Source organism: Phoxinus phoxinus (assembly GCF_949152265.1).
Source record: "Phoxinus phoxinus genome assembly, chromosome: 7".
Lineage (NCBI taxonomy): Eukaryota > Metazoa > Chordata > Actinopteri > Cypriniformes > Leuciscidae > Phoxinus > Phoxinus phoxinus.
This window is the reverse complement of record NC_136882.1, coordinates 35,741,508-35,763,871: the sequence shown is the minus strand read 5'-3', so window position 1 is coordinate 35,763,871 and position 22,364 is coordinate 35,741,508. Positions and strand designations below refer to the sequence as shown.

Below are 22,364 nucleotides of genomic sequence, written 5' to 3'. Positions count from 1 at the left end.
CATGGAACGCCAATATGGACATTCAGTTCGTTCTTGACGCTTTTAGCTGCGTTATGTACATGCTTTCGTACATTTCCAAGCCGGAGAATGAAATGGGCGATTTACTTAAAAACGTAATCAAGAGTGTGCGCGAGACGAACGTTAGCGAGGAAGATGAGATGAAGCAGATAATGCAAGCCTACTCCAAACACAGGCAAGTTAGCGCTCAGGAGTCTGTGGCACGAACATGCAGCTTACCGTTGAAGAAGTGTTCACGAAGTGTTGTGTTTCTACCGACGGATGATGACGCGCTAAAGATGAGTCTTCCCCTTAGTGTCCTACAAAATAAAAATCCAGATTCAGAGGACGTCTGGATGTCGGGGATGATCGATAAATACAGGGCAAGGCCTCAAACGCGTGATTTTGAAAAGATGTGCCTGGCAGATTTTGCTTCGGAGTGCCGCATCGTGTATGGTCAGCAAACGGAAGGCAAAAATGTTCACCGGCTGCTCAACGGCATGGGTTTTTTTCAGAAAAGAACATCTGGGAAGGCTGCAGTCATTAGATTTGCACGTTATTCGGAGAAAAAACAACCCGAAAAGTTTTACTGTAGATTACTAAAGCTTTATATGCCGCATCGGACCAACGAACAGCTAAAACCTCCAAGATTTCCAACCTACGAGACGTTTTACAAAGGTGCATCTGTGGAACTACCTTCTCACCCTGGTTTGCTGTTTCCTGTCTGTGCCATAGTTCAAGCGAACAAGGAGAAGTTTGAAAAACACAGTGACGAGTTGGACAAGGCATTCGATCAGCTGGAACGGCAAGGACCGCCTGAGAACGCATGGAACGCTTTTGCACCTGAAGTAGAAGTGGATCGCTTGGAGTGCGTCGCCGAACGACAAGACATCATTCCGGATGATGAGGACGTACAAGATGATATCCCAGAATTCCAGGTTCTTGAACATGGAGACGGGGTCGTGCCACGAATAGAGGCACCGCAGATGAGTGTTGAATTTGTCAGGAAGTTGTTCAGAAGTCTCAATGAGACGCAGGCAGCCATATTCTACACGGTCTGCCAGTGGTGTCAGAAGCGTGTGTGGGGTCATAATCCAGAACAGTTTTTCTACTTCGTGTCAGGTGGTGCTGGTTGTGGCAAATCACACGTCATCAAGTGCATATACACGGAAGCGACCAAGATTCTTCGACAACTGCCTCGACTACGGGAGGAAGGGGATCTCTCCGTGCCTACGGTGCTCTTGAGTGCGTTTACTGGAACGGCAGCATTCAACATTTCCGGTAAAACACTCCATTCCATTTTGAAACTTCCAAGGAATCTGAAGCCACCGTATCAAGGACTTGGAAATGCCCTGGATGAGCTTCGAGCAACACTACGCGACGTGGAGATTCTTATCATCGATGAAGTGTCCATGATTTCAAAGGATCTTTTTGCCTACATCAACTGGAGATTTCAGCAAATAAAAGGCAGCAAGAAACCATTCGGGGGAATCTCTGTCCTCGCTGTGGGCGACTTTTACCAACTGCCACCTCTGGGTAAAGCCAAACCACTCTGCGTGTACGAAGAGGATGTTTTGGACTTCTGGAAAGACCATTTCCAAATGATTACTCTCACCGAGATCATGCGTCAGAAAGAAGACTTGGCTTTTGCCCAACTTTTAAACCGCATACGGGTGAAGCAGAAGACCGACGACCTTGCTGAAGAAGATCGAGCTTTGTTACTCCAGGCTGTGAAGGACCCCAAAGACTGCCCGTGTGATGCATTGCACGTATTTGCCACCAACAAGGAAGTCCACAGACACAACACTGAAACAATACATGCTCTTCACACTGACATCATTACCATCGATGCCGAAGACTACAGGAAAGACCCAAGAACGGGAGGGATGAAGAGACAAACGAGGCCCGTCACCGGCAAAAAGGACGACTTGCCTGACACCATACAAATTGCGTTGGGAGTACGCATAATGGTGACTAGGAATTTGGATGTCGAGGACGGTCTATGCAATGGGTGCTTTGGGAAGATTTCTCGTATTGTCAATAAGACAAAAGATGGAATCGACACCGTACACATGCTAGGGCTTCAGCTCGACAATCCACATGCAGGGAAGAAAAACCGCAAAAGGGTGCAAGGTGAAGACGACGACTGTGTGTACATCGAGAGATCCGAAGAAAGTCTGAGGAAAGGAGCAGTTCGTCGACAATTCCCCATCAAGTTGGCCTACGCCTGCACAGCTCACAAAGTCCAAGGCATGACGTTGGAGAATGCCGTGGTTTCACTAAAGAAGATTTTCGAGCCGGGAATGGCCTACGTTGCCCTCAGCAGAACAACCTCGCTTTGTGGACTACACATCACGGACTTCAGCGAAAAGAAGATTTATGCCGATGCTACAGTCACAGCATCGTTGGAAAACATGACGAGAGCATCATTCGAAGGAATCATGCCGCTTTTACAGCAGGTTAGGGAAACCGACTTGGATCAAACGCTGAAAATAATCCATCACAACACAGAAGGACTGTCATCACACATCGAAGATATCCGATGCCATCACGAACTGCTTCTGTCGGATATTCTTTGCATGACGGAAACTCACCTGACCGGGTCACTCATGACACCCCACGTCCAACTGGAAGGGTACAACGCATTTATGCGAAATAGACATGTCTCCTACTCGACACACCAAGAAACTGCAAAGAAAGCTGGTGGTGGAGTCGCAATCTATTGCAAAGAGCATATTTCAGCTCAGGCTAGGCAGTTTGTGCAAAATGTGACCGATCTGGAGTATGTCGTCATCAAAGTGGATAGCCCAATCAAAGCGACAATCGCTGCTGTGTACAGGCCGCCACACTACGGATTTGAAGAGTTCTCCAAAAACTTGAAGAGTCTGCTGGATTATTTGGACATGGTGGACGAACACCCCACACTAATCTGTGGAGATTTTAATGAGGATCTCCTCTGCGCAGGGACAAAAACTGTTCTGGAATTGTTTCAGTCTAAAGGATACACGCAACTGATCACCACAGCAACAACCAAAAAGAACACTCTACTGGACCACATTTACGTCTCTCATCCGGATTTGTGCCTTGGGTCAGGTGTCTTGCATACCTACCATAGCTATCATAATCCTGTGTACTGCGTTTTGCGTTAATTCGGCTTTTTTTGGTGGACTGATATTGTTGTGTTTGGTGGTAGGTTAGTATGCCATACGGAACCGTTTGCCACTGAACCTGCTTTAACGACGACTGTGGGGCTTCAGCCTTATTCAAACGGTTGGGCGCGTATGGTCGGGTTGTTAGGTAGTATGCCATACGGAACCGTTGCCAATGGACCTGGATTCATGACATCAACGGCGCTTCGACAGCCTTCATCAAACGGGTTGGCGCGTATGGTCGTGTTGCGGTTAGATTGTGGCGTTAGAGATTGTGGTTAGGTCATTTTGAGGGTTTATACCACTGAGCTACGAGGAAGGAGCAACGTCAGCAGCAGCAGCAGGAAGGACGGAGGACTAGCGTGACAGCTCCAGGGAGGACACAGACAGTCAGTGCAACAGTGGCAGTAAGTTATAAAAGACAAGGGAAAGAGAGAAGTAGCAAGACACCATTGTAATGTTTGATTTTGACCTTATAACATTTTAACTTGAATTGATGTTCAATCTACAAAATTTGTGACAATCTGTGCGGGATATGCAGTCCCCTGCTATTCTATGATTGATATGTGCCCTTCTGTAAAGTTGCAGGAAGAATTGGGAGACCATAGCAGTCCTGTCTGGATATGAGTGTGCAATTTACCTTCTAAAGCTAAGTGTTCCATTTTTTTGCTTTAGCTGTGTACTACTGCTTTTCATAACCGCGTTTGAATGGAAATGTTATATTTGAATCTCTAATTTTGATTTTTATGTTTTTCATGAACCAGCCAAATGAAGTGAGATTGTCTGAGAAGATCATGTGTGCTACATCAATGACGACGACGAGCTGGATACCAGATTATGTGTCAATTTCTTTCCGTAAGTTTTATTTCTGAGTTTGTTTTTAAATTTTTATTAGTATGGGTGTATTCGTGATCCCATTGTTCATTTATTAATTTCATTGCCCAGAGAACAGGTCCAAATATCTATGGCATTGAGGACAACTCTGAAGAATGAAGAAGCAGAGGAAGAAGCAGAGGAAGAAGCACACTGAGGTCAATACTACTGATAAGGTGTAGTATTTCAGTGCATTTTATTATACAATGGTTTCAGGGTTTTTCCCGCGTCAAATGTCTTCGTTGGTGGCCAACAGACACTGTTGTCCTATCTTGCTCTCTTATTTAAAAAAAAGGAGAAGATTTTACCACTGGATTTCATAATTTTGTTATATAATCATATTGCTATTAAAAAGTTCAACTAAAAATAATAGAATCAAAAGGTTTATTTTAACTAATAGTCTTAATTTTCTAACATAGCTAACAATTGAATAAAATGAACAGCTAGCTAACAACAACTTGCTATGTGCTTTATGATATTAATCACTCCATTATGAACTTTTTGACAGTTATTTATTTTAAAAACTGCTGTTCAATGTTTATTCATGTTAGTTCACTGCATTTACTAATGTTAACACTTACAAGTTTTGATTTGAACAATGTACCGTATTAGTAAATGTAAAAATCACTAACAAAGATTAATAAATGCTAAAAAAGTTAAATGCAGGAAAAACCATGGGTTTTGTTCAAAGAAGTATGATTTGATGTAAAAACTAAAGGCTTACATCTGACCCATCAACTATGCTGCTCAATAAGTTAACAATTCAAATAAATTCACTAACATTATCATATGTTTTATCTCCTCTGCCCTCAGGATATCCAGGGAGACAGATGCGTGCCATTCAGCATAGAAACACCAGAGACCGAGTTCACCTGAGCGCAGATTGAAACCAGCTTCTCCTGAGCAAACCTGAGAGACGGTCTGCGGGTGGAACTCCAAAGTTGAAACCAAATGTCTTTTTAAAGACAACAACGGCTCTTTTCAGAGCTACCCACTCCTTCAATTAAAGAGCATTTTTACAAATGTATTCACAACAAAATTCTCAGCACTATATGCTAAACTAGTACATAATAAAAAAAATATATATATTTTTATAATCTTAGGGGTAATGCTTTAAAGATAATTTTAATACAAAGTATATCTAATAACTAGTACAACACTAGGATCTAATCCAGGGATGGGCAACTCCGGTCCTGGAGGGCCACTGTCCTGCAGAGTTTAGCTTCAGCCCTGATGATAACTCACCTGCCTGTATCTATCTAGTAATCCTGAAAACATCGATTGCCTTTTTCAGGTGTGTTTAATTAGTGTTGGAGCTAAACTCTGCAGGACAGTGGCCCTCCAGGACCCAAGTGGCCCATCCCTGATCTAATCCATTTGCTGGGTGGAATTTGACACAACAGGCATTTAAAAAAATCTTTTAAATAAACATTTGGTTAATTGACACACACTGTGTTTTTGTCTTTATTGAAAGTTAGTCATCATTGTCACATTATGAATATTTTCTTGTGAACTTCAGAGAAGATCCAGGTATATTCACAGATGGTTCTTTAAGATGGTAAGTGGTCGGGTCATTTAAAAGCTTACATTTAAATGAGCTTTATATACTCAACATTTATAAAATCAGGACCGCTACATGTACAGGGTATCAACGGTCAATTAATGTTTGATGCTTTGAACAGAATAACATGCATTCATATTCAGACACAACTGTTGACGTGTCTTCACACAGCTTTACTGAACAGCATCCAATTGGCATTTTAATTCAGAAGTGTGCATAATTGGAGGAATATTGATATATTTAGACAATCATCAATTCGTATTCAAATAACTTTTGCGACCTGATGACCATTAATGGCGTCCAGCGATCGCTGAACAAGTTCATGACAATTATGACCAGATGGTGTAGTATTGTATACATTTTCTCATTTCTTAATTCTAAACTCTAAAATACACTTATTTTTTTTTATTTCAACTACAAATGAAATTGAAAACAACTGTTAAATTATATTTAATTTTCATTGAAGTATTAATGTGCACCCCGATCCATCAGATCTCGTATGTCAGAGTTAAGTGCCTGAGTGTAAAGTCACTGCTCATGTATACTCTACTGGGTCCTTCACAGAAACGAGTGAGTTGTGCCATTTAAAACAATAAAAAGAATATAATATACTCATGTGCAACCGGGTCGTGTTTTTTGCCACTGCAAGCACCATTCACATTTTCTTCTGGAAATGTACGTTCTAGTTTGATCTGTTATCTAGCATTTAATATATCAAGTTTATCAATTACAGGGAGCAAAATAAAGAAGTTAATTTGAATGAGAATCCTGTCATTAATAACCACCACAGGACGCGTTTCTATTGTCTTATGTATAATACCTGAACATTTCCTCCTGCTTTCCTTTCCTCATTCTCGTCACTTTTTCTTTATGTCTGGCGAGCTGCTTTCTTTTCTCCTCCTCTTCCTCCTGCCTCCGAGCCTCCGCTGCTTTCGTCAGCTCTCTGTTGGTCAAATGGTCCTGATGGAAGACAGAAGGAGGGATTTCAATACAGCATCTGATTCAATCTGCTTTTACAGTGTGAATGTTGTCCAACAACCGCCTTACGCGAAAAGCATTCATTGTGCTTCTCTTCTCTTCCTGATTCTTGCGCTCTTTCATGGACTGTTCCCACAGATGAAGATCTCTGAGTCGCTCGATTTCTTCAGCCTCCCTTTTGATCTCCTGCCTCTCCTGCTCTTTCTTCATTTCATGATCCTTAAACCTAAGAAAGCGGGAAACATCAGACACCTTGTCCTTTAAGGTAATTCCCAGCTAACAGGGAATGTGGTTCTCTCAAAGTTACGAACAAACGTTCTTCTAATAACATTAATAGAAAGTTCGTTCAAGTAATCATGCTCTCAAAACATTAACACAAAAACATTATTTATACATAATTCGTGGAGTGTTTTTTTTTTAATGAAATGTTTTAGTTGGACAATCGTCTAAATTTTTTTGAATGTTATTAATTATTTCAGCAAGTTCAGAGAACATTCAAAAGCAGTGTTCGGGGTATTGCATTACTTAATCAGATCAATTTTTTCAAGTAACGAGTTACTTTACATTTACATTACTTTTTAATGTACAACAAAATATCCGAGTAACTCTTTCAATGAAGTTTCCCATTTATGGACTGATAGCTCTCCTGTCCCCATGTTGAGAGAAATCGGGAGTAGAGGCGTTTGTGTGTAAACATGATGGCTATTGCATCTCACTTGCACAAAAACATATTCAGCATTCCTCAAAATGAATAAAAACAGTAAAAACTCAGAATATGGTGATATGTTAAATAATACAAATACTTTATGTACTTAATCTCACTTTTTTAAGCAATGCTTTTGCTGTTGACCTTTGATGTTCCAATTAAATGACTTTAGATAAACAACACATTTGTGTTTCATTTTTTTATTGCTTAAATAAGAGTGTTGAACTTCTCATGAATCTTATTGTTTATGGCAGCACAGCTGAAATGTTAGCTTGAGCAGCGCCCTTTACTTTACAGGCTTTAATTTCTCCTTACTGTAGTCTCAAGCTCTCGGAAATGAACAGTTGGTCTTGTTTCCTCTGCAGTGCTTTCTGCTGCTCCTGCTGGACAGCCTGTTCATCTCTGCAAGCCATTTTGGCCAAGATATCTCTGTCCGCGTCTTTGCTGGCATTCTGCTTCAAGCGTTTGAGGTCGATCTGAGCCTCTCTTTCCTTCAGAACCTCCGCCAGCATCAGAGCGCTCTGTCAAAACAAGAGGATAGTTTCTACAAACATTTTACCACAGAAAAAGATTTGTGATCTAATAACGTAAGACACAAACATGGAAGCCTTTCACTCTGTCGTTCTGGTAGTACTGCTGGGTTTTTGCTTTCTCAATGGCCTCCTTTCGTGTCTGGGCCTGGTATTTCGCTTCTTCTATGTCAAGTAGCTTCTTCTCCTCTTCTTCGATCGCCTCTCGAACTGTTTTAGCCTCTAGCTTTTTTTGTCGTTGTCCCTGTAAGGACAAAATCAGATTTGTTTGTTGTACTTTGTTACTGTATACATCAAGTCTCATATTAACCCTCAGAGACCCAGCCAGGTATTGCTTTATTTATTTTTTTAATGAAGAAAAACTAAAATATCACATCAAGATGTTATTCAAATAATAATTTAACATTATACCAAATTGTAAAAATAATTGTCAAAAGAATAAATAACGGTAAAAAAAATTGTATTGTATGTTCATTTTTGGTTTAGTTTGTGTTTTAGTTCTGTTACCGTTTTCCTGTGTGTTTCCCAGTGTCTTTGATTAATCATCCCTTTCACCTGTTGTACAATTAATTAGCTCTTTTGTTTGCTCTGTGTATTTAAGCCGTCAGTTTGAGTTAGTTTCCTGTCCAGTTTTGTTTGTATTAAGTGTAATGGTTATTCTGTTTCTCCTGCATGTTCCCAATGGTGATTAAAGTATACATGTGACAACTGTACAGTAAGTTCACCATTAGTTAAGTACAACGGCTAACAGGAACTAACAATGAAAAATAATTCTGAAACATTTATTGATCTTAGCTAATGTTAATTTTGTTAATACATTTTTTTAATCAAAAGTTGTCAGTCAGTTAATATTTAATAGACCTGAGCTAACATGAACTAACAATAAACAGATGTATTTTAATAATTCACATTAACAAGGATTTAAGATATACTGTAGTAGCCTAACAAATGAATTTCAAATTAGTTTTACTTAATGCATTAACTAATATTGTAAAGTGTAACCTGAAAACATTCTAAACACAAACGGCATACAAAATAAGGAGTATTAACAAAATATTATAATAGCCTACATATGAGCTAAAAAATCCAACCAAATAACAGCTTTATATTCTTATTTCTTAAAAAAAGACTTATAAAAAGGCCTTTTCCTCCTTAAAAGTGTTTAGGTCATTAAACAGAATGATGTTTATGCATATTTATTTAGTTTTAGGGTAAATTTGGGGGTTTTCAAGCAAGTAAACCCAATTTTAAGAAACTGCTGAAGATGTATCTTTTTCAGCAGCACTTGATCCAGTAATACTAACACTTTCTCCTCTATTCTATCTTTAAAAAGTAATAATAATACATGTACTGCGTTAGATTGAACTGTGAAGGGTTATGATGACCCTTACATACTGTTGTCATACTGTAAGTTTAATTGCTTCTATTGTTCTCATTTGTAAGTCGCTTTGGATAAAAGCTAGCCTGGAAATCCAGACCTAAATCTGAAAGATTAATGAGCAAATTCAAATTGTGCTCTCGCGAGAACTCTGGATTTTCAGGGTAGATAAAAAGCGTATGCTAAATGTAAATGTAAAATATTATTGCTCATTGAGTCTAATGAGTACTGAGCCCCGCATATCACATCTAAGAAAAAAAAAAGAAATTGTGTGCACAATTTACTAATTCGTTCCCTCGATTTAGCCTACTATTTTTTTTCTCCTATAGGCTAATTTGATAACACATTAAAGTAAATAATTCTTCTTGGGAAGTTTCATATACATAAAGCTAAAGTAATGTCTATAATCCTTTAATTTAATCTCCTTTTTTTGTAAAGATCTTAAAATATTCCATGACTCGTGGAATTCAATCACTAGAAATAAAAAACATGTCTTATATTGAAAAAAATACTCTGTACAATGTAAGATAATGTTATATGTTTCCCCCAAATATCTGTTTGTATTATGTTTGATGTTAAATGACATTGTAAGCTTTTATGAAAGTTGAAAGAAAAAAAGAAAAGAAAATTCCTGCATGTCATGTGCGGGGCTCCGTAAATAAGAGAGCTACAGATGCAGTAATAGTGCGATGCTCACAGCTATGGTGTTGGACCAGTGTTTGACGAGCTCTTTAGAGCGCATGTGCAGCGCCTCCCGCTGTTCAGATGCTGCAATGACACTCCTGTTGTGACGATTCACACCGTTCACACTGTCCTGCACTCGCTGCCATTCAGATTTGGACAAAACTACCACTTGACGAAGGTCTGCTTCGGTTTTCTCCATCTCCGGAATCACAACTGTATGCATTCGACAACATATTTCTCAAGTTATTAAAAAATCTGTAATTAAGTTAGTATACATTATTTTCAGATATTTTGTTGCGCAGTATTTTTTAATTCTCACCTTGTTTACTCGAGCCTTTCCTCCGACCGTACTGGACGACACTTGCTCTTACTAAGGCTGTTGACATTTTAACTCCTCACATTCGTTGATCTATATACGTATATTGAGATGCTTTTATATTTTTATTCCTTCATACATCGACGAACTTGCCTAATGTTGTTAACATGCTCGGACTCTCTGTCTACACTGTGTTGCTCGGCAACCACTTAAACTTGTGTTACACTGTTACCCAGCAACCCTGCATGTGAAGTAGGTGACGTCATGCCAATCCTTAAAGAGCCAGCAAAACAAACCTTTGCCTTGCAATTCTTAACATTATGGAATGAAAGAAATTACATTATATTTACTTTAAATGCTTAGTATAGAACTTTTAACAATGCAGAGATACTCTCGTAAGCATTTCTTCTTGGTCTGGTACATTCCAAGACAAAATGGCAAAATAGCCTATCAAAAAGTACATTTTCCTACATGATTTTACTTCGGTGATATTGACTTCTAAAGTAGGGTAGACCAGGGGCTAGTTTTAACACATTTTTATTCCAGTAAATAAAGTTATATTATTTTTGACTGCCTTTTTTTCTTTCAAATTAGTGTTGATTAATGTTACTGAACACATGTACCATGTTATCAGTCACACACACACACAAAAAAATGTTGTCACTGTCACACTATATGGTTATATAAGTTGTCTACAAAACATTACTGTCATCCAGTGTTTAAAAAAAAAAAACTTTTCCTTTTAACACATTTCACATTTTTATGAAATCTCAATAAAACAAAAAAGGCATAAACGTTATTATGATTTTACTAACTTTACGAGATTATTACTAACAGATAAGTCAAGACAAGAGAAAATGGCAGCAGAATAAATGTATGTCATGTGGTCGCCTAATTAGTCAGATGCTTGAGCTTGTGTGAAGAATTAGTCCAACTGACCTTCTTTTCATCCTATATTCACTTTAAGCTCAAATGAATAGATCATTGATACAATAAACGCCCATTAAAGTATGGATATCCAAAACTGCAGACATTAAGAATAAATAAATAAATGTATAATAGGAAATAAATAAATAAAAGTGGACATAAATAAATACATAGATAAGAAAATAAATGAATGTGTGGAAAAATGAATACATTTTTGTGAGAATAAATGTAATAATTGGAAAATACATAAAGATCTAAATGCATCTAAATCTAAAATGTGAAATATATAAATAAATACATTTATAAATGAATAAACATAAAATGAAATACATAAGTGGAAATAAATTAACAAGTACATGTGGGAAAAATAAATAAATGTATAAATACATAAATTGATATAACAAATATATGTAGGAAAAATTAATTAATAAGGAAATAAATACATGAAAATACAGTAAAAAAACAGAAAATAATAAATAAAAGGAAATAGTAATACAAAACTTAGTTGTAATTGTTTTATCAAGTCATTTCTTTCTTTCTTACTTTCTTTCTTTCTTTCTTTCTTTCTTTCTTTCTTTCTTTCTTTCTTTCTTTCTTTCTTTCTTTCTTTCTTTCTTTCTTTCCCTGTTATTATTAGTTTATTTATTTATTGTTAATTTCTGCAGATTTGTGGGTCAATAATAACTGCGTTGCTATTACAGATTTGCGCAAAACTTGTGCGATATTTTTTAAATGTGGATAAAAACAAAACTATTGCGAAATGTGAGGTGCTTGTGTTGCACATTTGGAGGCAGGAGGACTTCAGGAGGCGGAGTTTATATGAGGAGGAGATCTTTCTTTATTCAGAAGAACATCAGTTCGCAGTTTCGCACGCGATCAGTCAGTCGAGTCAGTGAATCAACAGCAATGGCCCCGGTATCAGTCAAACGCGTTTTAATCAGTGAAAGTGTTGATCCATGCTGCAAAACTATCCTGCAGGAGAATGGCATCGAAGTGACGGAGAAGCAGCAGATGACTAAAGAAGAGTTGATAGCAGAGATTCAGGTTAGTGGTGATTCTGAAGTTGTGCTGCAACTTCCCCGGAATATCAAGTGCCTTGATTTGAATCGCCGCCAAGCTAATGGCGTCTTCCAATGCAGCAACAGTACAAATGTGATATCAAATATTAGCATGTGGATGTTGCTGGATGTGCTAAAGTTTGTGTGTGACTGTCACCCCCCCCTCCTCTACAAGAGTCTGATGCAACAGCAGCCTGCTGTATCTGCACCATATGATTCACAACTAATGATTTCATTAGACATCAAACAATCAATCATGATCCTTTCTCAGTGCAGTACTTAATGCAAGTGTGTTTTGCTTTCTGCTTGTGTTTTTGTTGTGTTTAAATAAATTTATAAGGTATTAGCATTCGCAGCTTATCATTTCCATTATCACCAATGATTCTGTCATTGTAGCACGCCAGGCACTTTACCGATTAAGTTATATATTAAGTTAATATATATATTTTTTGTTATGATGTAATATATAATATTATAAACATATATAAATATATCATATAATCAAAAATATATTATTTAATAAAAAATATATATATAAATATATAGATAATATATTATTTATATGTGTGTATATATATATATATATATATATATTTATTTATTGTCAGGAATACGGGCAAGTAAAAGTAGTACAAATTGCATGTTGACTTGCATGTCGTTCTTATAAAGGTTTGAGATAAACTTAATTGTTTTACATGCTAATTTTGTTTACATGTCTTACAATCTTTTCCTCCAAGAATTATGATGGTTTAGTTGTCCGATCAGCAACCAAAGTTACTGCTGATATCATCAACGCTGGCAGTAACTTGAAGATCATTGGCCGGGCCGGAACTGGAGTTGACAACGTGGATGTGGATGCAGCGACCAAGAGAGGAATCATTGTCATGAAGTAATGAAGCATGTTGAGTCTTGCTCTGACCTCTATTCTCTCTGGGTTTTTTAACGCTAAAGCAGGTTGCTCTAGTTGTGCACTCTACTTTATTCTGTTGTTAAAGGAATAGTTTTCACCAAAAATAAAATCATTATTTATTGACTCTATATTTTTATGACAATTTATTGTCATTTTAACTCTGTATAATATATTATTTATCTCATCCAAAAACACTTAAAATCTTAGGAGGTGCTAAACAGAATGACAAGGCATTTCTTTTGTAAAAGTTTTTTTTATGCTGTTTTATTATTATTTATTTTTATTTGGGAAGCAGCTGATAGCAGAAATGTCTTTTATTTGTATATTTTTAGCACTCCGAGTGGAAACACAATCAGTGCTGCTGAGCTCACCTGTGCTCTTTTGATGAGCTTGTCAAGGTAAGCTGGCTAAATTATTAATTAAAGAACTTCTGTTTGTTTTTTTAAAGGGTTCATATTATGTTTTGAGTTAAAGAATGAATTGTGTTATGAAATTATTGTAACCTTCAGAACTCTGAAATCACTGATGGTGGGTTAAGTCATTATTTAAGTTATGTGCCTATTAAATACCTTTAAAATACCTAAAAAACATTTATTTATTTTTTATGCATTTCTTAGACATATTCCCCAGGCTGTCATGTCAATGAAGGATGGAAAATGGGATCGTAAAAAGGTATGCACACTTTTTGTCCTGTTTTTGTGTGGCTGTTGGCAATCACAGATGGAGTATTGTGGAATAGAGTATTGCATGGAACAAAAATGTTCATCAATGTTTTCAATGCATACTGGAAGTTTACAAATACTGTACAAAGTATACACTGATGAGCCAAAACACTATGAGACCCCCGAAGGTGTCCTGTGGTGTCTGGCACCAAGATAAAATAAAATAAAATTCTGTATCAAATTTATAGGCAGGACAAGTAGTTTGTCTAGGCTTGGTTTGTAGAGAATTACAAACATGCGCACATATATTCAAACGCACATAACGCACATAACGCACGTGAGCGCCATCAGCGTTTCTCACAGATTCACGTTTAAAGTTTGTGTAGAGAGAAGTCTTAGTGGCCCCTAATTAAATAACTAATTATCCTTTCGACGGAAGTGAATCAATCAAAACCAACTTTAGCTGGGAAATATCTTTATTCAAGAACTGCTATAAAGCCCCAAAAAAATCTGTTACCTTAAATTATAAGTTTATCTCTGTAAAGCAGCTTTGAAACAATCTACATTGTTAAAAGCGCTATATAAATAAAGATGACTTGACTTGACTTGACCAAGACATTAGCAGCAGATCCTTCAAGTCCTGTAGGTTGTGAGGTGGAGCCGCCGTGGATCGAACTTTGTTTTTCCAGCACATCCCACACATGCTCAGCTGGATTGAGATCTGAGGAATTTGGAGGCCAGGGCAACACCTTGAAATCTTCATCATGTTCCTCAAACCATTAATGAACAAAATGTGCAGTGTGACAGGATGCATTATCCTTCTGAAAGAGACAACGTCCACCAGGGAACACCATTGTCATGAAAGGGTGTACCTGGTCTGCAACAATTTTTAGGCAGGTGGCACATTACAAATTTTCATCCAAATGAATGGCTGGACCCAGTGTGATGCCATTACCGTACACTCCCTCCACCGGCTTGTATTCATCCCACAGTGCATCCTGGTGCCATCACTTTCCCAGGTGAACAGCACACATGCACATGGCCGTCCAGGTGATGTAAAAGAAAACTGGACCCATCACACCAGTCGACCTTCTTCCATTCCTCCAAGGTCCAGTTCTGACACTCGCTTTCGGCAGTGGACTGGGGTCATCATAGGCTCTCTGATTGGTCTGTGGCTGCTTAGCCTGTGTGTTGTGACACATCCCTCATATAAACATAATTTAAAATGTTATGTCTTGTGCCACAGTAGACCTTCTGTTGGCTCAAACCAGACGAGATAGCCTTCATGCATCCATAAGCTGTGGGCGCTCAGCACCCTGTCACTGGATTGTCCCTCCTCAATGTCACTGTTGGTTAGTTCTCACCACTGCTGATCAAGAGCAACCCAGAAGCCTTGCCATTTCAGAGATACTCTGACCCAGTCGCCTTGCCATAACAGTTTGGCCCTTGTCAAAGTCACTCAGATCTTTATTCCTGCCCATTTCTCCAACACATTGATTACGAGAACTGATTGTTTGCTCACCATCTAATCTACCCTATGTGTCCTTGTTCGGAGATAATCCACGATATTCGCTTAACCTGTGACTGGTTAGGCTGTTTTAGCTCATCAGTGTACAAAGTACATCCTGCAGAAATAGTATGCCGTTCCATAGCCATGCTTTCCTGTCTGTGCTAACTCAGTCATCACTAATTAAATGTGATCACTGAATGTGTTGCTTCACATTGTTTCGGTAGAATGGCTGAGAGTTTTGCTAATGATTTTGCAGTTCATGGGTGCAGAGCTGTATGGAAAAGTTCTTGGGATTGTAGGGCTTGGGAGAATTGGCAAAGAGGTGGCGGCGAGAATGCAGTCCTTTGGTATGAAGGTAAGATCTTCGTGACCTAAAAATGGACTTGACTTAAATGCAGGCATGATAGTGATTTTTATCAAATAATTTTATTGTTTTACAAAGATTGAACTTTTTGCATCCCTAATAGACCATTGGGTACGACCCCATCACGCCTCCGGAGGTTTCTGCGAGCTGGGGTGTGGAGCAGATGTCTCTGGAGCAACTGTGGCCACAGTGTGATTATATCACTGTCCACACTCCACTCATGCCCTCCACCACAGGTACACACAACCAAAACAGGACATGTCGTCTTTGCCAGTTTGCTCAGGCTGCACAATTTGGTTAAAAAATTAAATTGTGATTTATTCTAGCAAATATTTCAATACATCTCATCTAATATTGCCGTTGCTTGGATGCCCAGACTAAAGTCCTGAGATACCTGTGTCTAATATAATATAATCTAAAACCTGCATATAATCTAATTTTTATTGTTGAATATTTTAAATGATAAAATCCCAATTTCAATAAAAAAACATCTGTCTGGCCATCCTTCCAATCGATCAGATCCATCCTTCCAATTGATCACGTCCATCCATCCATTAATCCATCCATCCAATCACATCCATCTATCCATCTATTAATCCGTCCGTCCATCCATCCATTTTACAATTACATCCATCCTTAATCCATCCAATCAATCACATCCATTAATCCATCCATCCATCCATTTTACAATCAATCACATCCATCTATCCAATAATCCATCCATCCAATCACGTCCATCCAATAATCGATCACATCCAAGCAATCGCATCCATCCTTAATCCATCCATCCAATCAATCACATCCATCTATCCAATAATCCATCCAATCAATCAATCAATCACATCCATCTATCCAATAATCCATCCATCCAATCACGTCCATCCAATAATCAATCACATCCAATCAATCACATCCATCCTTAATCCATCCAATCAATCACATCCATCTATCCAATAATCCATTCATCCATCCAATCACGTCCATCCAATAATCGATCACATCCAATCAATCAATCAATCACATCCATCTATCCAATAATCCGTCCATCCAATAATCGATCACATCCATATATCCAATCGATCACATCCAGAATTGCCCCAGTGTAAAATCAAACCTTTGATGTCCTACACAGGTCTCCTCAATGACGCCTCATTTGCTAAGTGTAAGAAGGGTGTGAAGGTGGTGAACTGTGCTCGTGGTGGCATCATCGATGAAGACGCCCTCCTCCGGGCTGTGGAGTCGGGGCAGTGTGGAGGAGCGGGACTGGATGTGTTTGTGGAGGTCAGAGCTTGTCTATCACCCAGACTGAGAACTTATTTATCTGCATAAATAAATAACATTTATATAAATATAAATAATGTTGCTGTTATTTTTTGGGCTTCAGGAGCCTCCAAAGAACCGGGCGCTGGTGAACCACCCCAATGTAATCAGCTGTCCTCATCTGGGAGCCAGCACTAAAGAAGCACAGGCTCGGTGTGGGAAGGATATCGCCCTGCAGATTGTGGACATGGTTACTGGCAAAGCATTAGTGGGAGCTGTGAGTCACGCTCAGTTTTAATTGTGTCAGAAATTAACTTTATGATGGATGGGGAAATATTTGCCCTCTGGAACAAATTTTTTTTTTCCCTGATTTTTCAGGGAAATTTTGTATATTTATGAGGGCATTTTTTTTCTAACCATATAAAATCATAGCAAATAGTTCAGTTAAAGTAAAAATGTTTAATTTGAACAATTATGAACGAAAAAGTAGCTGTAAATAATGCAAGTAATTTATTTTGTAGGACAAAACATAAAAAAGTCTTCAAGTAATGTTCACCACAGATATTTATTTTCCAAATTCCCCCATGGAAAACCTGGAAATATCAGGATTTTTTTTAAATTAAATCCTTGCTAGATATTAAAAGGAAAAAAATTGGTACACAACAGCTCTGAAAAAATACATTCAATTTATTAAATTCCCACTTTCAAATGATTACACTCTTTGTGTATTGTAAAACTTGCTTGCAGGACAAAAGTGATGTTCAGTTCGAGTGAATTGTTATTTTTAGTGAAACCGATGAAACCGATTCGCAAAATGGATTGAAGATTCATTAGAATATTCCTCTTAATGAATGAGTTAAAAAAAAAAAACGTATCCATTTAAGAAACTGATGTTATTAATAAACAACTCATAAATTAAAAAGTATCTTTAACATATAAGAAATGACACACATAACCTCAACTCTTTAGGATATTTACATAGATTCATTTGTTTAAAGCCAGCATGAAATAAAAATTTATATAGGTTATTTTGTAAATGCATGCTATTGATTTTATCCATGCATATGTTTTTTTTTGTTTTTTTGTTTTTTTATCAATTTCATAACTGACATAAAATCTTCCAGTAAAAACAGTAGATTTCTCTTTGGTGACGTGTGCCGTAATTCTCCAATCATTTAGTCTGCTTAAACCACGCCGCTTTCTTCCTGTCTTCTGCAAGCTCGCATTCAGATCTGCCTCCATCCAATCAACAACCGACGGACAGAAATAGTCCCCGCCCTTCATTCTTTTGTGTTTCGATCATTTATTTCATTTGGAAGTATATCACAATACAGTAGAACAGATCTGCACTACATCTGTTACATCTAGACTTGTTTTATTCTCCTCAGGTCAATGCTCAGGTGTTGGTCAGTAGTTTCTCTCCGGACTCTCATCAGTGGATTCGGCTGGCAGAGTCCATGGGCAGAGTGTTGAAGGCCTGCAGCACTTCTAAAAAACCCTACAGTCAGGTCCATGTCACATCACTTGGTAGGTCAATTACTGAGGAATAATGAGTAATCAGCCAAATATGTTGTCAACTTTTGTTATTAACTCACTCACTAACTGAACGAGTTCTTAAACAAATAGCAAGAAATACTGTTAAATTCATACACATGATGCAGGATTGGATACACAAGGTTTACACACACATATTTACTGTCAGGAGAAAACCCTCCTATATATACATGTAAGAGTTTGCTGTCCGTCAGATATATTTTATGGACTTTTAGAATAGATATTTCTACTCGTCTGAGAAAAATGTTTTATTCAGTAAAAAAAAAAAAAATCGAATTAAATTACAGCTTTTTTAAGGTCTTAAAATCTGACCACTACAGATGTGTAACTCTCTGGATGAATAATTTGGAATTATGAATTCTATATTTTAGATAAGAAATCATGTTATTGCTTTGAAGTCCTCCCCACACACAAAAAAAAACCATGAAGATCAGTGTTGTTATTGTTAACTAAAATAAAAACCATTCAAAATAGTTGTTTTTAATTATTGATGAAATTACATAAAATATAAATATGAGATGCAATAAAATGTTATTTGGAAATGTAAACTAAAACTTAAACAAAAATATAACAAGCTAATTCATAATAATAATACAAATAAAGCAATAATAGTACAACGTATATAAATAATACTAAAATATCAATGATTTAATTTTTATATATATTCATTTGTGATGTAAAAAGTCATGCATCACGGGGTTAAATTTGAATAATGTATTGTTTTCGCCATGAAAATAACCAAAGAATAAAAATAAAAAAACTAACATGATAACTTTGTCTTGATGAAACCAAGATTATTTTTTGCATTTTATAATGATTACCTTTCTGCTGTATTACAGTTAAATACATTACGTACAAATGAAATAATGACAATTTATATTCTTATCTATTGGCATTCAATTGTATCATCAACAGTGCAAGGATGCCATCTTGTGGCAATATCATACACTTTTAAATACAGTAATTATACATATAAAATGTAAAAATATACAAAATATGTGTTTGTTTGTTAATTTTTTGGTGTTCAGGGGAGTCCTTGAAGAAGTCCACTGGGTTTCTGAGCTCAGCAGCTGTAGTTGGTTTGCTCACTGAAGGTCCTCAGAAAGGCCCCAACTTGGTGAACGCACTGCCTCTAGCTGCAGAGACGGGAATTACCGTAAGACAACTCTACAAAACCATGCTTTTGAACTACTCTGTATTTTAGGTTAAAACACACGTTACGTTAAATCTGTCCCTGTGTCACACACCCCCAGATGAAGACGGATCATAGCGACACGAGTGACCGTGAGGCGTGTGTTGTGGAGGTCTCTGTGAACGGCAGTATCTGCAAGGCGGTGGGCTCGGTGCAGGCTGGGGTTCCTGTGCTGTTGGAGCTGAATGGAAGTGTGTTTCGACAGCCTGTTCCTCTCCGCGGACACTTGCTGTTCTTCAAGGCCGCCACCTCCACTGAGCTCCTGCTCTCCATAACCAGTAAAGACTGATTCACGTTCTGCACATACAGTATAGCGTTTAATGGGAAGAATAACTGAGATGAAAAACTAACAATACTAGGAATTTTAAAACGATGATTTCCTGTTCAGCTCTAAAATATTAACCAGAAATCACTCTTTGCATGTAATTTATAGAAAATGATGTTTAAAAATCCTCCAGTAATCACAAATGACTGAAAGTTGTGAAAATGTATTGGTCAAAAGGCATAAGTGGTAATTTATTTCCACTTATAACATCCTGGTATAAATGTATATTACCGGTATGTTTATTTGGTACTATACGTTTATCCGGACCACACGATGGCCTACCCCTAACCCCGCCCCTAAACCTACCCGTCACTGGTGTTAAGACCAATCATACGATGGCCTACCCCTAACCCCGCCCCTAAACCTACCCGTCACTGGGGTTAAGACCAATCATACGATGGCCTACCCCTAACCCCGCCCCTAAACCTACCCGTCACTGGGGTTAAGACCAATCATACGATGGCCTACCCCTAACCCCGCCCCTAAACATACCCGTCACTGGGGTTAAGACCAATCATACGATGGCCTACCCCTAACCCCGCCCCTAAACCTACCCGTCACTGGGGTTAAGACCAATCATACGATGGCCTACCCCTAACCCCGCCCCTAAACCTACCCGTCACTGGGGTTAAGACCAATCAGGGATGATTATACGGGACTAGAAGACACGTCTGGTCCGGATAACCGTATAGTTCCGTTTATATATATATAATAAATAGATACGTTTTTTGTTTTTTTTTGGTACTGAGAGGAAAGCATATTCATCATTTATAAAATATTTACATATTCATCTAACCATCGCTCTCAGCAGTGTGGGTGTTGAATGTTTGCTAACAGTATATTGCTGTTCACGTATTTCGGATTTCTGTTTACAAAGTAAGAGAAGAACGAAAAATAACTTGAGTGTATTGGGACCTTCAGTTGATTGATGCTCGCTTTCCTATCTTCCTCAGGGGTTTTGGCTGCTGCAGGTGTGGAGCTGCAGTCCTTCAGTGCCTCTACTGCCAGCAGTGGTGACCAGTGGTACTGCATGGGGATTTCTTTTCTGCTGGGGGACATTGGTGCCTTGAAGTCCTTAGTGAAAGAGGCTGCACAGCTCACTGTTTAAATATGTCACTGACCACTTACCATTCCAGCGTCTGCAGCTCTAGCCTGACTGAGTTTCATTACTTACTGTTACTCACATTGATCACAACACTACATTTCCTAAAACAACAGTGTTGGAAAAAGTCAGATTTTTACTTTTGTTGTTGTTATTAGTTCACTAAACCTCATTTCTTTTGCAGATATGTGAATGTTTGATTAAAACAATAACCATCAGTGCTTTGCAGTGGATTGTGTCTCTTTTCATACTAAAGGGTTGCCATTTTTGTCTCTAAAGTGTAAAAATTATGTTAAATAACTGACGCTAGTTTGTACTACTAAAATAGATAATTACTTAAAACTGCATGTATTTTCCCCTTTTTTGCTGGTTTCTTTCATCATCAGGATAGTGGTTTTTGGGACTGTCCCCACCTCTGTTTCTAACGTCTTAACAACTCATTACCAAATTACTTTTTGAGTAAAAATCACACAGCCCTTTTTTGGTGTGCTTCTCTTTACAGGAAGATATAGCCTAGCCCTAGATGATGTATACTTATTGCTAATATGATCACTTGACAAAAATATGTTCCCGAGTCAGGGGTCATGTCATGTCAAACTCATCCTAACAATGGTGGGTCCCCTAACATTAGAATACGGTCCTTATTTTTATGTTCCCAGGCATTTTCTCATTTTTAGGATTTATTATTTTATGACAAACTATGTTCAAAGAACATTTCAGGAATCAATGTTAGCTGTTAGCAAACAAATTTGGGATTAAAGGGATAGTTCACCCCAAAATTAAAAATCTAATTTACTCACCCTCAAGTTTTTTCTAAACCTGTATGAGTTTCTTTCTTCTGCAAAATACAGAAGATTTCAAACAGTTTCTGGTCCCTCCATTGACTTCCATAGTATGGCATTGACTATGGAAGTCAATTGGGCACCAGAAACTATTTGGTTACTAACATTCTTCTAAATATATTATTTTGTGTTCAACAGAACAAATAAACTCATACATGTTTAGATCAACTTGAGGGTGAGCAGAATTGTCCTTTTTGGGTGAACTATCCCTTTAATGTGTTTATATATCTTGAAATTCAATTCACATTTCAATTGTATGTAAATTGAATTTATCTTGAGATCGCAGAATGCATTAAATTTAAATACTTCAATCATTAGCACTTAATAATAATATGAAAGGATATTTAAAACCTATGAGAACTTTATAAATCGCCGCTATCAAGCAGGGGGGGAGGAAGGCGCTCGCTTCATCGACTTGACCCTCAACACTGTTTCCATGGTAACTATGAGTTATTTCTGTCCCCTTTAATGTACCCTGTGGACTTA

At 37.8% G+C, this 22,364-nt stretch overlaps 2 protein-coding genes and 1 long non-coding RNA gene across 5 annotated transcripts in view; 2 read left to right on the top strand and 1 right to left on the bottom strand.

Annotated features, from left to right (window-relative positions):
• Nucleotides 1-10,422, bottom strand: part of cfap210 (cilia and flagella associated protein 210) — a 34,682-nt gene extending 24,260 nt beyond the window's left edge. Inside the window, exons 1-6 of the mRNA XM_079617602.1 lie at nt 10,176-10,422; nt 9,870-10,069; nt 7,865-8,038; nt 7,580-7,785; nt 6,628-6,784; nt 6,401-6,540 (exon numbers count right to left, since the gene is read on the bottom strand). Coding sequence (XP_079473728.1) covers nt 6,401-6,540; nt 6,628-6,784; nt 7,580-7,785; nt 7,865-8,038; nt 9,870-10,069; nt 10,176-10,242 — 944 coding nt within the window. The 5' untranslated portion in view covers nt 10,243-10,422. The remainder of the gene's footprint in view (nt 1-6,400; nt 6,541-6,627; nt 6,785-7,579; nt 7,786-7,864; nt 8,039-9,869; nt 10,070-10,175) is intronic.
• On the top strand, nt 3,886-4,970 carry LOC307001298. The gene is made up of 3 exons (XR_013798201.1): nt 3,886-4,001; nt 4,092-4,195; nt 4,833-4,970. It is a non-coding gene; the product is annotated as an uncharacterized lncRNA (long non-coding RNA).
• On the top strand, nt 8,417-21,257 carry phgdh (phosphoglycerate dehydrogenase). 3 transcript variants are annotated; one of them, XM_079617601.1, is made up of 13 exons: nt 8,417-8,509; nt 11,946-12,143; nt 12,895-13,046; nt 13,400-13,465; nt 13,685-13,739; nt 15,496-15,594; nt 15,707-15,839; nt 16,736-16,884; nt 16,988-17,140; nt 18,252-18,390; nt 19,446-19,573; nt 19,671-19,887; nt 20,888-21,257. In XM_079617601.1, the coding sequence occupies exons 2-13, from the start codon at nt 12,006-12,008 to the stop codon at nt 21,040-21,042; spliced, it is 1,584 nt and encodes a 527-aa protein (XP_079473727.1). In that variant the 5' UTR covers nt 8,417-8,509; nt 11,946-12,005; the 3' UTR covers nt 21,043-21,257. The 3 variants fall into 3 exon arrangements, with proteins under 3 accessions (XP_079473727.1, XP_079473726.1, XP_079473725.1); XM_079617600.1 differs by having other exon boundaries at nt 11,890-12,143; XM_079617599.1 differs by lacking the exon at nt 8,417-8,509 and having other exon boundaries at nt 11,871-12,143.
• Nucleotides 21,258-22,364: the final 1,107 nt, after the last annotated feature.